Source organism: Tenrec ecaudatus, chromosome 4, assembly GCF_050624435.1.
Source record: "Tenrec ecaudatus isolate mTenEca1 chromosome 4, mTenEca1.hap1, whole genome shotgun sequence".
NCBI lineage: Eukaryota > Metazoa > Chordata > Mammalia > Afrosoricida > Tenrecidae > Tenrec > Tenrec ecaudatus.
The window spans coordinates 152,225,289-152,242,065 of record NC_134533.1 but is presented as its reverse complement, the minus strand read 5'-3'; the positions used below and the strand labels follow the sequence as shown (position 1 = coordinate 152,242,065).

At 37.6% G+C, this 16,777-nt stretch overlaps 1 protein-coding gene across 1 annotated transcript in view; it reads left to right on the top strand.

Moving 5' to 3' along the window:
• The window catches only part of DHX36 (DEAH-box helicase 36), a 42,784-nt gene that overhangs the window by 16,213 nt on the left and 9,794 nt on the right, over positions 1-16,777 (top strand). Inside the window, exons 10-20 of the mRNA XM_075546946.1 lie at positions 1,123-1,263; positions 1,566-1,668; positions 3,762-3,849; positions 4,813-4,868; positions 6,522-6,586; positions 7,232-7,375; positions 7,695-7,812; positions 9,012-9,110; positions 11,930-12,103; positions 12,254-12,340; positions 15,620-15,703. Of these exons, the coding sequence (XP_075403061.1) occupies positions 1,123-1,263; positions 1,566-1,668; positions 3,762-3,849; positions 4,813-4,868; positions 6,522-6,586; positions 7,232-7,375; positions 7,695-7,812; positions 9,012-9,110; positions 11,930-12,103; positions 12,254-12,340; positions 15,620-15,703 (1,159 nt within the window). The remainder of the gene's footprint in view (positions 1-1,122; positions 1,264-1,565; positions 1,669-3,761; positions 3,850-4,812; positions 4,869-6,521; positions 6,587-7,231; positions 7,376-7,694; positions 7,813-9,011; positions 9,111-11,929; positions 12,104-12,253; positions 12,341-15,619; positions 15,704-16,777) is intronic.

The following is a 16,777-nucleotide window of genomic DNA, read 5'->3' as shown; positions in this document are numbered from 1 at the left end:
GTGCTCAGTTTCCTAAGCTGTCCACCTTAATTGATACCTTCATTTCTTATTGCGTACTACTTTCTCTTGTCGGACTTCCTGTGCTGCCTTCTTCATCCTTTAGCCTTTGTAAACTGGCATCTGTGACAACAGCTTCTAGCTTTATTGCTTATTAATCCTTCTCTAATGCCTTTCACAGATTGAGTTGCTTTCTTATTTTGAGTCCCATATCATGTGTTTCTTAACACTTACCTTACTGGCAAGTTGTATAACTACATTTGCCACTTGAACCAGCCGTCACACTTTTCATGGTGTCAGGGATTTGGTTGTGTGCATCTTTGTAGCTAGTATCTAGCACAGAGCATGGCCTGCAGTAAACAGCGGAGTAAATAAGGGAGATGTAACGGGCAGTTGCCTCTTTTCTTTGGCTCCCCACTCCCAGGCCTCTCAGAACCCCCAGTGGTATGGAGCATTCTTAGATGTGTCTACTGTCTGAGTAGTCAATGCAATATAGTTGAGTCATAGTACAGCACTGGATTGATTCACAGGAGCCTTGCGTGCTGATTCTGACTGCCGTTTGATGTGACAACTGAAGGAAAGTAAATAGCTCTCAAGCATGGGTCTGTGGGTACACTTTTTGAATCTCCTGGGGCACTGATTATAATTTCTATTTTAGCAGGCCTGAGCTGTACACACTACATTTACATCACCAGGGGGTGGGATTTAGGACTGCATTTTTACAAGATCTCAGTGGCTTCTTATGTGCAGGCTGGTTTGGAAACTTCCGATATTTAAAATTTGAGTTTTCCTACTGGGCAATCAATGACTATTGTAGCTGATTTATAATCAATATTAACTTGTATTTTAAAGTTGAAGGTGAAAGTTGCTGTTTTAAATGATTTATTTGACTGCCAAAATGGTATAAATAAAGGTCTATATATTGCAATAGAGAAAAGTAGCTTTTATCATAAGTGTTAGCTACTTATATTTAACACTTGTAAATTAATATTTAAGAAGCATTTGCTAGGACTACAGTGAAAAAATACCTTTAAAGTTCCTTCTTTAATTCTAAATGTAGTGGTGTTAGATATTAGCTAAATCCGAATAGTTTCCCCGAAGAACTTGAGGATGTTTTTATTTTAGATACGTTCCAGAGCAAAAAGAACAGAGATCCCAGTTTAAGAAGGGTTTCATGCAGGGGCATGTAAACAGACAAGAAAAAGAACAAAAGGAAGCCGTCTACAAGGAACGCTGGCCTGATTATGTAAGGGAACTTCGGAGAAGGTAAATCTAATTTGTCTGAAAGTGAGAATACAGTGGTAAATGTCTAAAACAGAAAGCCGGGGCTTTTTTGTTTGGTTAATTTGTATGGTTGATAACTGTAGATAACTTACTCTAGCTAAATGCTGTTCTCATAATGACGGCTACACACTGTTAACCACTGATTCTCTTATTTTTAAATATGTTCTCTTGTTTGCAGTTGAGATTTATAAAGATCCAAGGGCAATTTAAATAATGGGAAGCTTTATTACGGTAGATATATAATCACTTTTTCAAATATATGTAACTTTTGTTTAACTTAACAGGTATTCTGCAAGTACTATAGATGTTTTAGAAATGGTGGATGATGAAAAGGTTGATCTGAATTTGATTGCTGCCCTTATCCGACACATTGTTTTAGAAGAAGAGGTTAGCTTTTATCCTTCTATCTTTTCAAACGGCCTTATTTTAATTTTACTACTGTATTTTGGCTCTGATTTTAAAAAAAATTCTTCCTGAATGTCTTTTAAAGACATTATGGAAACTATTGTTTTTGACATCAGACATAAGAATCTCACATGCACAAAGTTCGTGGAACATTTTTGTTAATCTACAAACAAGTTTATTTTCTTAGATTTAGGAGGCTCCAAGTCCAGATTCTGTCTCCATCGGCTTTGAAAGAAGGTTCTTGTTTCTGGTCTCCTGGTTCCTATTCGAGTGGCATCATTTTTCCCTAGCCTCTACTTCTCTTGCTGGTTTAATCTTTTGTTGTTGTTGATTGTTTTATTGGCATTGATTCCCATATCATTCAATTCAGTAGTTGAGTCATATATAATCCTCACCATAATCAAATTGAGAACATTTTCTTCTTTCTTGTACACATCGTTATTAGCCTCTGACCTCTCCTTCCATACCCTTAAACCGATAGCCCAGTGACTCTGTCTGTATAGATCACCGTATCCTGGATTTCATATTCAAAAAGACATTCCCCCTCCCCCCCCAAGACAAACCAACATTAACAAAACACAAAATTCTCAATGGAAAAGAAAACTAAACCTAGAACAAATTTAAAATGTGTCAAAAGGGAAATTATATGATAAAGTGTTAAACTTTAACTGCTTCTATAGTCATCCATTTTCCAAAGCACATGACATATAGCCAGGGTATTCACAGTTTTAACCCATGGGTGTTATGCTTTATTAAAGTGAAACAACTATAAGATGATAAGAGTAAATTCTTGCATAACTACATCGGCTATTAGGTTGTGGGTGCCACCGAGTTGCTATTGAATCCGGTCTGCACCATCCTCACAACTGTCATGTTTGCGCCGTTTTTGCAGCCACTGTGCCAGTCTTTTGTCAAGGGCCTTCCTTTGTTCCACTGCTCTTCTACCTTACCAAATACGATGTCCTTCTCCAGGGACTGATCTCTGAGTCGCGCCATCTTTGCCTCTAAGGAGCACTTGGGACATAACTTCATCCAAGACAGATCAGTTTATCCTTTTAGCAGTCCATGGAATGGTACTTGGAGTGTTCTCCAACACCACAATTCAAGTGCATCAGTTCTTTGATCTTCCTTATTCAATGTTCAATTTTCACATGCATATGAGGCAATTGCAAATACCATGACTTGGGTCAAGCGCACCTTAGTCCTCAGAGTAGCGTCGTGACCATGCTCCCTGTCTGATAAGCAGGCTATATGCATCCCTCTACTGTGGTCAGAGGTATTCACCAGAGGCTTCATCCAGGTGGGAACCCTGCACACAGATTTCTGAATTCTTCATGTATAGCTTTTGTCAAACCAGGTGTTCACAATTGAAGCTCTGATACCATTTCCTCCTTTGGATTTGGATGTTATTATTGATCATCCTTGAGTCACATCTTAGAAGCCATTTGACAGCGGAAACTCACCTAAGCTGGGATCAGCTTTTCAAGATTCGGGGAGGAGGGAGAAGATCACTCCATTGCTGTCGTACAAAATCAACTGACATTCTTACCACAGTAATCAGTGAGCCTTACTGGAAATTGTGTTGTTACTTTTAATTCCATTTCCCCATGAATTTTTTAAAGCCCCCTCATATGAAAAGATTTAGACATTTGACTTATTCAAAGCTAAGGCTAAACCATAGGTTCCCAAATTTGTTTGGCTTTCTTGTTTGCCCAACCCCTTTTAGGGGGGGAAAAAAATTACTTAGCTCCCTCCAACTCTCAGCAATTAAAAACTTTTGGCTCCATTCCGTAAACCAAGATAACAGTGTGGGTAATCAGTTCTCTCAGTCCTCTTGGATCCTTCCTCCCAGAATCTCCCAGGGGGCAATATCACCCATTCGGGAAACCCTGGGTTAAACATGTGAAGCATATTACAAATTCTCACTTTTATATAGGATTGCATTTTTTCAATGGAACTTGCATTCATTTCATTATAAATTGGTAGCAAATCCTAACCATTTATTCTTGTAAAATTGTAATGAAGTCTTAGTGTTCACAGAATTTGAATGTTTTTAAAATTTCCTCTCTAAACAGGATGGTGCAATATTAGTGTTTCTACCTGGCTGGGACAATATCAGTAGCTTACACGATCTCTTGATGTCACAAGTGATGTTTAAATCAGGTATGCACACTTGTCGCACTTACAGGAGGGGTAGGGCCCATGACTGTATTTCTTTGAAGGATGGTTGCTTCTGAGGCTGCCCTAAGTGTCAGAACCTAGTAATTGAAGTCCAGCTTTGGTTTTTCAAAAGTTATTTTATGTTATCTTTAAAATTCACAGGTTCAGTTGGTGGATATATGGTGATGTTGTTTATTTAGTATTGTGAAGTATTTTGTATTTTGTCACTTTCCCAAAATTTGCCTCTTAAAATTGGGCCTCAAAATTAGGAAGTTGGTGTTCCCTATGTACACCGCCCCCCCCCCCCCCCCCACACACACACACTAGGTTTTGTTAGGCAGAAAAGAAGCTATATGTTATCATCTAGCCCAGGGTTTCACTGCCTTGACTGCGACAGTTGCACCCAGGGACTTTTTAAAAGTTCAACTGCCCAGGCCCATCCTCACTCTAAATCCAGAATGTAACTTGAACATAGGAGGTTTGTAAAAATTCCTCCGGTGATTCTGATTTGATTTGGGTGCCGTGAACTCTAATCTTTTCAATGTTTGTTAAATTCATCATAATAATGCCCTGAAAACATTCACATTTTTAAAAATTGTCTTTTATTTTCCATGTCAAGGAAAGTCTGTAGAAAAAGTATAGTCATGATTAAATATCTGGCTGGATTATTGTCTTTTTTAAACAACTGGAATCTTTTTAATTTCATATTGATAGATTTAACAAACAAGATATCAACTGAAAGTTGCTGCAACACTGAGAAAACAAGAATATAAGGATTGGTGTGATTGATGAGGGAACTTCAGAAAGTTAATGGAAAATTCCATTTTTCCACCAATGTTTTGAAGTCCTTTCATATGGGGGATGTCAGTTAAGAATGACATCACTTGACATGTGAATTTCATTGTCAAATGTCTGAGGTTGCTTTTCTGAATCTGTCTTAACTTTAATTTTATTTCTGATTTTCAGATAAGTTTCTCATTATACCTTTACATTCACTGATGCCAACAATTAATCAGACACAGGTATGTTGTAAACAATCAATTTCTGTCTTTCAAATTGAGGCAAGCATGATTGCTTACTGTGTTATTTTCTTTCATTATTTAAAGAAGCATTTTTAAAAAGTAATTTATTGAGAAAATACTTCTCGAAAACCTTCAGGAGATAATTGCACAGAAACTTAATTAATAGTGGGTAATGCACAAGTAAAAGAAATTGTGCTAGTATCTCAGTTGTTGTTGCCTTTGAGTGGATGCCGGTTCCTGCAGATCCATGTGTTTCAGAGTGGTCTGTGCTCCACAGAGGTTTTGAGGGCAAGGGCAGGCCTTTCTTCTGCTGCACCTGTGCAAACTCCAACTTTCACCACACAGGGACTTGTTCTTTGATGAAAGGAAATCTTTAAATGTTTCCTTGGTCTTGACAAACTGTTCTCTAATGTCCCCACTAGGGGGTGAATGTTAGTATTGGAGCAAGACGGTTTTATTAGTTTTTAAGTGGGATGGGGATATTTCATAAGTAATATGTTTTAAGTGGAAACATTTGAAGAATTGGGTTTCACCTGTCATTTGTTTGAATTTCCTGAATTAAAAAAAATGCTATGTGAATTCCAGTAAAGATAGTACAGCCTTAAAATTGATTATGTGATATCCTGTAGCCTGAAGTTTAACATTTTGGTTTAATGGAATTAATATATATATATATATATTACAGGTATGAAATTTTGTCAATAATTTTTTATGCTTTGGGATGTGTTTGCTTCATCAAATACAGGGACTCTAAGAATGAACGTCACGGTCTGAGAGGCAGGTAGCTTCATGAACTTCAGTTTGCAGGCCCTGTTACAATGAGACGGACTAGACAGTCTACCCTGCTGTCCTTCTAAAATGTTAAGATTTTTTTGCTGTTGAGACTCTTACTATCTCTTCTGCCGGTACCGTAGTACTGAAGTACATGGCTAGATGGTGCATATCTGAGGGGAGGGGATGGTTAGAGCAGAGAATTCCTGACTCCACCCTGCATCCTAACAGACTATTCGTTTGTTAGAAACTTTGTGACTAGATTGGGAAACAACATTTTTCTCCTGATTATCATTATGTAAAGCAGGGATGAGTTGGTACACCCCTCTCCCCCATCCTGGCCTTCACAGTGTGCCACTACCTGGCTTTTTTCTATTTGGTGGTTTTGTTTGTAGGATTCACATTTGGAGAGAGACCTTTTTTGTTTTTTCATTCCAGTCTGATCTCAAGCTAGTCTACAATGGCACAGCATGCTCCAGGGCAGCTCCACTCTACTGGATTGATTGATTGATTCATGGTGTCCTTTATTACTCTGTAGATTTGGCCTCCTAATTCTTGTTCTTAGGCGACTCTTCTCTGCTTGTCGCTTTGATTATATAGTGAGACAGTTACACCACTAGTTTTTGCTAAAAAGCATGCTTTATCAGCTTAAATAATAATTCGTGAGTCTTGTCTTTGGTGAAGGTTCTGATATAGAAGATATCAGATATAGAGTTTTGTAGCATTGAAGCTTATGGCTAATTATTAGATATTTTTAATGCCAGATACATTTGTCAGGGAAGGGCCACAAAATTGTAAAAATGGGCAGTATAAGAAGTTATTTTTCTAAAAGATATATCAGAAATGAATGTTTTTGTGGGTTTAACTTACTTATTTTTACAGGTATTTAAAAAAACTCCTCCTGGTGTTCGGAAAATAGTCCTTGCTACCAACATAGCAGAGACTAGGTAAGATTGCTTTCAGTACTTTTTGCTTAGGATTACAGTAGTTTTGAGCCCCCATAAATTATTAACATATCTTCTTTTTCCTCAGAAATTCATGATTTTAATTTATAGAACTTTAAATATGGCAGCAAGCATAGTTTTGTGTTAACCTTATTCAGAAACAGTCTTGGATTAAATGGTTTTTGTTTGTTTCTTTTTCGGAACCTTTCAAAAAGAAGCAAGGGATTGGAATTCAGTTTTTTTCCTCTTGTCAAATTTGGGTTGGGAGAGATATTTTTTGTAATTTAGTATTTACATGTAGTCGCAAAACTTCCTTGTATTGCCTTCCAGTTGCTGATCCGCCAGTACAATCCCTGAAACATTACAGCTTAGCATGTGCAGGCCACAGAGCTAGGTCCAAAAAGCGGCTAGATAAACTGTAAAGTGTGGCTCTTGGCAAATAGGAATTGATGCACAGAACCAGTCGTGTGACCACCACTGTTTCTTAGGGTGCCTTCAGTTGTACCATTCCCTGAACTTTGGAAAATGTGAGGAGAGATGAAATTGTGAACTATTAAAGTAAATCCATTTGATCTCGTTAAAAGCAAGCCTGCTGTAGTTCGATGATGCTTTTGATGTGTTATTCATTTTTTCTTATTTTACGAACAGCATTACCATAGATGATGTAGTTTATGTGATAGATGGAGGAAAAATAAAAGAGACACACTTTGACACACAGAACAACATCAGCACCATGTCCACTGAATGGGTCAGTCAAGCAAATGCCAAACAAAGGAAAGGCCGAGCTGGCAGGTAAGATGGGACCTTTGTTTCTCTGAAGAAAATTCCTGTGACAAAATGTGTTACTGCTGTTTGATAATATTATGTATTAGGAGAGTCGCCTACAGAAGGTACTTAAATGAGAGCGTTGTTTTCAATCATAGTTCTTTTTTCTGAAAGACATATGCCAACTTTCTATTTTGTGTATTTGAAGCCTCTAATTCCTCAGTGTGATGAAAATTAATGTTCTTTATTCTTATTAGTTGTGTTACTTGGAACTTGGTCTCCATTGTTTTTCTAAAGCATGTACTACTAATTAATGACACCCCCCACCCCCTTTTTTTCTCTAAAGAGTTCAACCCGGCCATTGTTACCATCTCTACAATGGCCTTAGAGCAAGCCTTCTGGATGACTATCAATTGCCAGAAATTTTGAGAACTCCTTTGGAGGAACTTTGCTTACAAATAAAGGTAACTTAGATTGGACAATTATGACACTGTAAGTCTGTTAAGGAAAAAGTAGTACATTAATGTGGATGAAAAGGGCTAACTTCAAGATTAGTTCCAATCTACCAGCCAGTCTAAGGGGAAAAAATGGGGCTTTCTACTGCCATAAGGAGCAACAGTCCCTGAAATCCACAGGGGCAGTTCCACCTTGTTGTGTAGAGTTGTTGTGAGTTGTCTTCAACTTGATGGCAGTGGACTGGTTTGATTTAGGTATTTGTTTTTGTGTGTATCATAATCTATGTTAGTCTCTCCTTTGTTAAGTTATTTCCCTACGAAACAAAAGACAGCCTGCCGTCAAATCGGTTTCAGCTTACCTGGGAGTGTAGTGGGTGACAACGTTGGGATGCTAACCACACACACGGTCAGCAGGTGGAAGTCTCATCAGATGCTCCTCTCCAGTAAGATAAGGCTTTCTGCTCCATAGAGGGTTACAGCTCCAGAACCCCACAGGGACAGACTCTGTTCTGTAGGTTTCCTATGAGTCAGATTCGACTCAGTGGCTGAGCGTAGAACTGTCCCATAGGATTTCTAAGGCTCTAAGTCTTACAGAAGCAGACGGCCACTTCTTCCTCCCATGAGTGACTAGTTGGTTCAAACTGCTGACCATTTGATTAATATGTTGAGCACTACACTATCAGTGCTCATGATTTGCTATAAAGAAAGAATAATCAAAAATTCATTGAATACTTTTTACCTGTGTTACTCAGGAGCAATACTGCATGGGTTTGAATATCAAATTTCTCCCTCAACAAGCTAGTTCTAATACATTGGACAAGTATTTAAATAAATCATGTGATTTTTTTTTTTAGAACAGTACCTAGCACATAGTAATTTTCTAGTAAGTGTTGGCTATAATTTTTACATGGTCAGATGTCATCCTGGCGAGTAAACTACAGAGTATTATTTTATAGTATCATATCTGTTTAGATATAATTAGCCTTCTTAATTTAAAGATAATTTTAATCAAGTTGTTTAAAGGGTTAACTTTTCATATTAGCAAAGTTTGTCCATTAAATATGCTTTTATGAAAGGACAAATTATTATAACTCATTCTAATAAAATAACAGAGTATATATAGGTTTGATACTTGAGTGAGTAACAAACAGGACTAAATTGTTTCACGACTGTATGATATATGTTTAATTATATTTACCTATCTCCAGATTTTAAGGCTTGGTGGAATTGCTTATTTTTTGAGGAGATTAATGGATCCACCATCAAATGAGGCAATATTACTGTCCATAAAACACCTGATGGAACTGGTAAATTTTACTTTTTAATTCTAACTTAGATCTAGCATATAGAATCTTTAAAGTACAATTTGTGTTCATTGCTATGAAGTTTAGGTGCTGTTGAGCTAGTCCCCCATCATGGCAACTCTTTGCATAATAGAATTGGGCCATTTTAATTCTTAGGTTTTTATTGACTGATTTTCAGAAATAGATAACTGGGTTACTTCCTTGTCTTTTGTAGAAACTTTACTGAAACCTATTTAGCATCATACCTATATACAATTACGCATCCCTAATTTAATGTAGTTGGCTTGTTTCATAAACTCCACATGAACTCTGATAGATGATGTTGGAGTCTTTTAGAAAAGTTTGTTGCATTTCTTTCAGTTAATGTTAAGGTTTATCCATTTGAAGCAGGGAAAATGGAAGTAAAGCTATGGATAGAGATACAAACTGTTGTGCACTTATGTAAATATATTAACTCATAACTATAGAGGTATTGTCCTAGGTACATATATTTATATGGCAATACATTGAGGAAGTAGATGGACTTTGGGCCTCTGCTCAAGCCCTCCCTTAACTCAAGAACACTGTGTTGTAACAACCTGGCATTCTGTGATGCTCACCCTCCTGGCATGATTGTTGAAGACAAAATGGATGCACAGCAAATGTGAAGAAAGCTGAAGGTGCCAGGCTATTAAAAGATATAGCATCTGGGGTCTTAAAGGCTTGAAGTTTCAAGAAGTGGCCATCTAGCACAGAGACAACAATCCCTCATGGAAGAATCATGAGGTGTTGACGGGAGTGGGCAACAGGAATCAGAAGACCCAAAATAAAAAAAATCTTATTGTTGAGAACAAGGGGGGTTGGAGCAGAGACCCCAAATTTACCTGTAGACAATGGGACATGCCCTCACAGAAGGGTCGCAAAGAAGGAATGAGTCATCCAGGATGAAGTACAGCACTGATGTAACACACAATATTCCCCTGGTTCTTTGAGGCTTCCTCACCCCTACTATCATGACCCCGGTGCTGCCTTTCACGGCAGGTGAGGCTGGAGCATGTGCACAGTACAGATAAGAGCTCAGGACACATCGAATCCAGGTCAGATCAGCCTCTCGGGAACAGAAATGGGAGTAGTGATACCAGGAGGGTAGGGGAAAGGTGGGGAGAGGAGGGAGGAAGAAACTGCAGAGGAAGGGAAACAGTGGTCAGTTTAAGATATGAAAATAATAATTTATAATTTATCAGGGGGTCTTGAGGGTGGGATATGGGAAGGGGAAGGTAAAAAGAGCTGATACCTAGAGCTTGAATAGAAGGTAAATGTTTAGAAAATATTGATGGCAACCTGTGCAAATATGCTTGACATAATGATGTATGGCTTGTTATAAGAGCTGTAAGAGCCCCCCAATAGAATGATCTTAAAAATAAGTAAATAAAATGTCAGTTGAAAAAAAGATATATTTTTTTGGTTTTAGTTATATACATTCATCTTCACGAGTGGCCCTATTGTTTCATTGTTGAAAGTCATTTAGATTTTGAGGTATTACATATGCTGATTTGTATATTCATTTTGTACATGCACTTTGGGGGATGTGCTGAGTTACTGGTATATGTGTGATCAGCTTCCATAGATGATGGCAAATAGTTTGTCGAACTACTTTACATTCCCACCAGTGATGATGAGGGAGTTGTAATTCCTTCCCCTTTTGGACATGTATCCTTGGCAGTCTTCCTTAGCCATGCTAGTGGGTACGTTGTGGTTTCACTTGGATCTCAGGAAGTGTCACTCGGGCTGTCTGCCACATTCGGCCCATTTGAATGGCATATCTGATGCCTGCTCCTGTTGGGTTGTGACGATTCCTTGTCTATACTTGTTATGGCCCGTGGTCCGAGCCTTTTGCTAGTTTTGTATTCGCATATGCTTTTTCTTACTTTGACCTTCTTTTTCACTTTTAAGCGTTGTTTTTTGATACACACATTCCTTAATTTAACTAAGTTTTTATTTAATGTAGTTAAATATAATAGCCTTTTTCTTGCCCTGTATAAAAAGTATACCTTAGTGAGGTTATAAAGATATTTTTCTCTAAAACTCTGTTCTGATTTAAAGTCAATGTAATTGATTTATATTTTTTTGTGCTTGATATTCTGAGAGTCAATTTAACAGAGAGAAATCTTTTGGACCAAGCGCCACTTACTCAGTGGAGGGATGCAAATAATTTAACAACCAGTTTGCTGCCTTAATGACCATTTTAATAATAATAAAACAGTGCACTGAAAGGTAGTTTATTATTTCATACAGTTAATACCCTACTAAGAACAATAAAAGAGGTACACAAAAATAGAGAAAGAGTTTTAAACTATTAATGAAGCAAGATTAGATAATACCTGACAAAGAACAGGTACCATATATACTCGTGTGTGTGTGCCGAGTTTTCCAGCACATTTTTAATGCCGTTTTTGTGCTAAAATTAGGTGCCTGAGCTGATATTTGGGTCAGCTTATACTTGAGTATATATGGTAAACTAAGATATTTCCATATTGCTTCTTGATTGACATATATGCATAGTGTTCTTTCATTTGAGCATCATCGCCATGTGAATTATCATTATGCAGTGTGAGTTTTCTGTATTTGATGGAAATTTTATAATCCATTGTCTCAGTTAAAGTAAAACTAGGATGTAGATTGATTTTACTTGTTTTAAGTTTCTACTCTGTTTACTTCAGAACTTAATGTTTTGATGGATGAAAATTTTGAGCAATGTTAAGGGATTTGGCCTTTAGAAAATAAGGTTTTGCCTTTGTTTTGAAAACAAACAAAAAGATAATGCTGTAAACTCTGTTTTGCAGAATGCTTTGGATAAACAGGAAGAATTGACACCTCTTGGAGTCCACTTAGCACGACTCCCAGTCGAGCCACATATTGGAAAAATGATTCTCTTTGGAGCTCTGTTCTGTTGCTTAGACCCAGTACTCACTATTGCTGCTAGTCTCAGCTTCAAAGATCCTTTTGTCATTCCATTGGTAAGAGGGAGTCACATAAAATCCTGGACATTTTCAGATACCACGAACAGTTGTATCTGATCAAATTATTTTCAGTAGCTTTTTATCAGAATACTATTTTTTTTAAATTGGAATCACACTGTTATAAATTAACTCTACCTGTTTTTTAAGGGAAAAGAGAAGATCGCAGATGCAAGAAGAAAAGAATTGGCAAAGGATTCTAAGAGTGATCACCTCACAGTTGTGAATGCATTTGAGGTAATGAAAGCAAACAGAAAGACCCCAACTTATTCTGGATTGTGATAGTTAATTCAAACAGAGAAACCAATGGAAACCCAGAGATTGTCATGGCTTTTTCATGTGAACCTTTTAAAGCCTGCATTGCAGCTACCATGTATACATTGCTAAGTGAGAATCTTTTAAGCCAGGTGAACATTTGGAAAGAAATTTGGGAACATGTGGAGTAACATCCAAAGTGTGAAAAAGCCCTGTTGGCTTAGTGATTAATTGTTGGACTGCTAACCCAAGGACAGCAGTTCAAACCCACAAGCCACTCTGTGGGAGAAGGACTTGGCTTTCTGTTCCCATAAAGAGTTGCCATCTTGGAAAACCCACGGGGGCAGTTCTACTCTGTCCTTAAAGGGTCACTATGAGTCAGAGTTGACCTGATGGCAGGGAGGATTTTTTATTCATTAGTGTACAATAGCTTATTACAGTTGCCTTTACTGAAAAGAAAGTTTCTGTTATTGTGGTGTCAACCAAACAAGCTTACAGGAATTTATTTCACTTATCTTTTTGGTGTTCATGACAAATACTACATTTTATTCATGGACTAGCTTCCCCTGTGATCAAATTCCACATTTTGACAAAGAGCATCATAATTAGGTGCATCGTTTGGACGAGGGGTTTGTAGAGAGACTAAAAGCCAAGCTTAGTTAAGAGTAAGCATTTACCACTCATCTTTATGATATTTTTAAAGTACCACACACTCTAATATAAGCCGATCCGAGTATAAGCCGAGTTACCTAATTTTATTACCTGGGAAACCAGAAAAACCAATTGACTCGTATAAGCCTAGGGTGGAAAATGCAGAAGCTATTGGTGAGTTTCAATAATCAAAACAAATGAAAATAAAATTATTAAAAATTGAGACATCAGAGTGCTATTCCCTGAGCTCAATCAGCAACCAAGCTAAAATGTAGAGTTAAAATCCTTCAAAACTGGATTCCTCATCATCATCCGTATCCCAATGCAGAGCTTCAGCTGGTGTGAGGTCATCATAGACGCTGTCCTCACTGGGATCGCTGTCATCACCATCACTGCTGTCATTTTCATACAAAGCGCAGTCTTCACTGCCATCCATAGCATTACTAATACTACATTTCTGGAAGGCACGTCACACCATGTCTTCTGGAATATCTTCCCATGCATGTCGAACCCACTTTGCTATTAACTCTATGTCAGGCTTCATGAGATTTCCTCCTTTTGTTAGTCGGGCTTGACCAGATGACATCCATTCATGCCACATCCTTTGCACACGTTCTTTAAAAGGCTTATTCAAAGATACATCCAGAGGCTGCAGTACAGATGTAAGCCCACCTGGAATAACGGCTAAAGTAACTTACTAGATTTTGCCAATTTTTTTATGTAATCAGATAGGTGGGCTCTGAACGTATCCCAAACAAGTAACGATGGCTTTTTCTTTAAGGTTGCTCCTGGTCATTGGTTCCAAATTTCTTTTGGCCATTTTTTTTGTTCCGTCTTCATTCAGCCTTTAACATGTGCATGCACTGTAATTCTTGGTGGGAAATTGATCTTTTCAGGCAAGGTCTTTCTTTTAAAAATAATGACAGGATACAGCTTAGTTCTATTAGCCAAACATGATAGAACACCTGTAAAGTGTTTTTGTTTTATTTCCTGTGGTTTTGAGAAAAATGGTTTTTTTCTCTTAAACTTGCCACAGTTCTGTTGCTTGGAAGATCAAAAGTCATGGCAGTTTCATCCGTATTCCCAATATCTGCCAGGTCATAATTATAGATCCTTTTTTGTTTTATAATAAATGACTGGAATGACATGGTAATTTTTTTTTCTTCAAGGTCTTGTGGCAATTTCTGGGAAACCTTTGTTCTTTGTCTCAAACATAGTAGGCCAAACCTATTCATGAAGTGGGTACACCATCCTGCTGACGCAGCAAATTTTTCAATGCCTTGTGCTTTATATTTGTCATCCTTAGCCATTTGTAGAGTACGTATGAGGATTTCCATGCATGTTACGCAGTAATCATTTTGACGACACTCCATAACCCATTTATGTAATTCACTCTCTAGAGTCCCATAAAAAGATGGTAAACCACAACGAGCTTTTTTCGCTTTTGGAATCTGTTACAAGTCAGCCTTCATTTTCCGCCACTCCCTCACTTGGTTTTCATCAACACAGAATTCCCTACTTGCAATATTGCTATTGCTCTCTTCATATGAAACCAGCCTCATATGACCAGCATTTTTGGTTTGGTTCAGGAGTATCCATTTCTAATAGATAAAAAAACAAGACTTTGAAAAAGAACTTTCATGGTAATGCCCCTGCCCTCCCCTGCCCCCCCGTGACGGGTTAGCCAAGAGGAGAGGTGGGAGTCTGTGGGGGTGGGAGGTGCAGGATGTGAATTAACACAGAGACCAGAGGGGAGAGAAGGAGCGCAGCCACAGACACATCCTTACCAGTTCAGCTGCCGGCGTAAGCGAATCACTACGGGTGCTTCTGCGAATTGGAGCCGTCCACATCATAGGACGGCTCTGATTGGTTAGATGTGAGTAAACAAACATTCAAAGCCCTGCAGTGTCAGCGGGGCTTTGAATGAACAGCGGAGGAACAGCAATCACCAGCGAGATGTTGCACCTCACTGGGTACCACTGACCCGTGTATCAGCCGAACCTGTTTTTCAGCACATTTTTTGTGCTTACAAATTCGGCTTATACACGAGTATATACAGTATTTGGTTTATAAAGGCACTATCTTTTTATTGTATCTCCAGACTCATTTGGTAATAGAAAATAAGGGTAAGTTTATATGTCTTTTTCCTCTGAGCTCAGTAAACATATTTCCCTGCTTTTGTCCATAACTAACAGAAATATGTATGAAAAGAGAACTATACAAAAAATTAATGGATAACTGAATTAGGAGATAATAGCATTTTTCCATAAACTTCTGAAGTATGCATGTATGTATATAATAAGAGCATTGAAATTTGTTTTCTATCAATCTCTTTTTGATACATTATGTATATTAGGCCATTTTTCACAAAATCAAGCATTTAGCTGTGTAACTCAGGCTTTTTTTAATCGAAAAGATTGGTGGTACCACTCTTAAAGACTGGGATTATGGAAAGTTCCTGTTTATAAGTTTTTAAGGTGTTTTCAACCTTTTATAAAGAAAATGAAATGTCAGGGAATGACAGATCATTACCAAAATTAAAACAGGAACTAGTAAACAATATTTGCTCTAAAAATTAACATAAATAAGTTTCCTTTCTTTGCTTGATAGGGCTGGGAGGAAGCTAGGCGACGCGGTTTCAGATATGAAAAAGACTATTGCTGGGAATATTTTCTGTCTTCAAACACACTCCAGGTAAGGTTGAATGCTTTACAAGTCATTGTTCTGTACGCTAAGTAGAGAATATATGTCTGACGTTCATTCATTCATTATATAGAAAATACTGATTCAACTACAACCAAAGTTGTGTAACCTAATAGCATATAAAAGATAGTGTGCAACTGCTTCAATGATGTGAAACTGTAAGAATATGAATTCAGTCAAATCAATAAGGTATTTTTAAAAAAGACATCTAAATTATGAAGTTGAATTGTTCCAAAAGCATAAATCACAGAACAAAATAGACACCCCTTAATGTCAAATTATTACCCCTAAAGAAAGGCTTAAAGTAATTACAGTTCATGAGTACAGCTGCGAAGAGAAAGATCCAGTCAGTAAGTAAAATGGTCTGGAAAGGAAGACAGGGATGATCTACGATGAGGATGGTAATACCTACAGCGACACTCAAATGTAACTGAATATGTATTCAGGCGCAGAGACTGTCGGCAGACTAGGACTGCTCCCTTAAAATGGAAACGAAGTGAATCAAAATGAAAAGACTGCTAAATCCACTTGATATTTGAAGATATCATACCTAATCAAAATATTGATTTATGTCGAAAGGTGAGACCAACATTTGAGAAAGCATTTGAGAAATACTGCTCCAATGAACTATTCTTGAAATTAATCGGCAGTAAGTTTTGCTGCCTATTAAATAACTCCTTCCCAGGGGGACGCACAACAGAAAAGTGGGCGAAGGGAGAACAGAGGTCAGTGTAAGACATGAAAAAAAATATATAAATTATCAAGGGTTCATGAGGTGGGTAGGATGGGGAAGGGCGGAAAATAAGTTGATTCCAAGGGCTCAAGCAGAAAGAATATGTTTTGAAAATGATGATGGCAACATATGTACAAATGTGTTTGAAACGATGGATGGATGGATTGTGGTAGAGCTTTTAAGAGCCCCCAATAAAATGATTTAAAAAGAACAAAGACTCAAATTGGAGAATTCGGAAATAGAGCTATGTCGACTGATGGTGGGCATTGAAATTACTAGATGTTCAGCTAATGCAAAGCAATGTGGAAATCATGGGAAAGACTAGAAAAGGT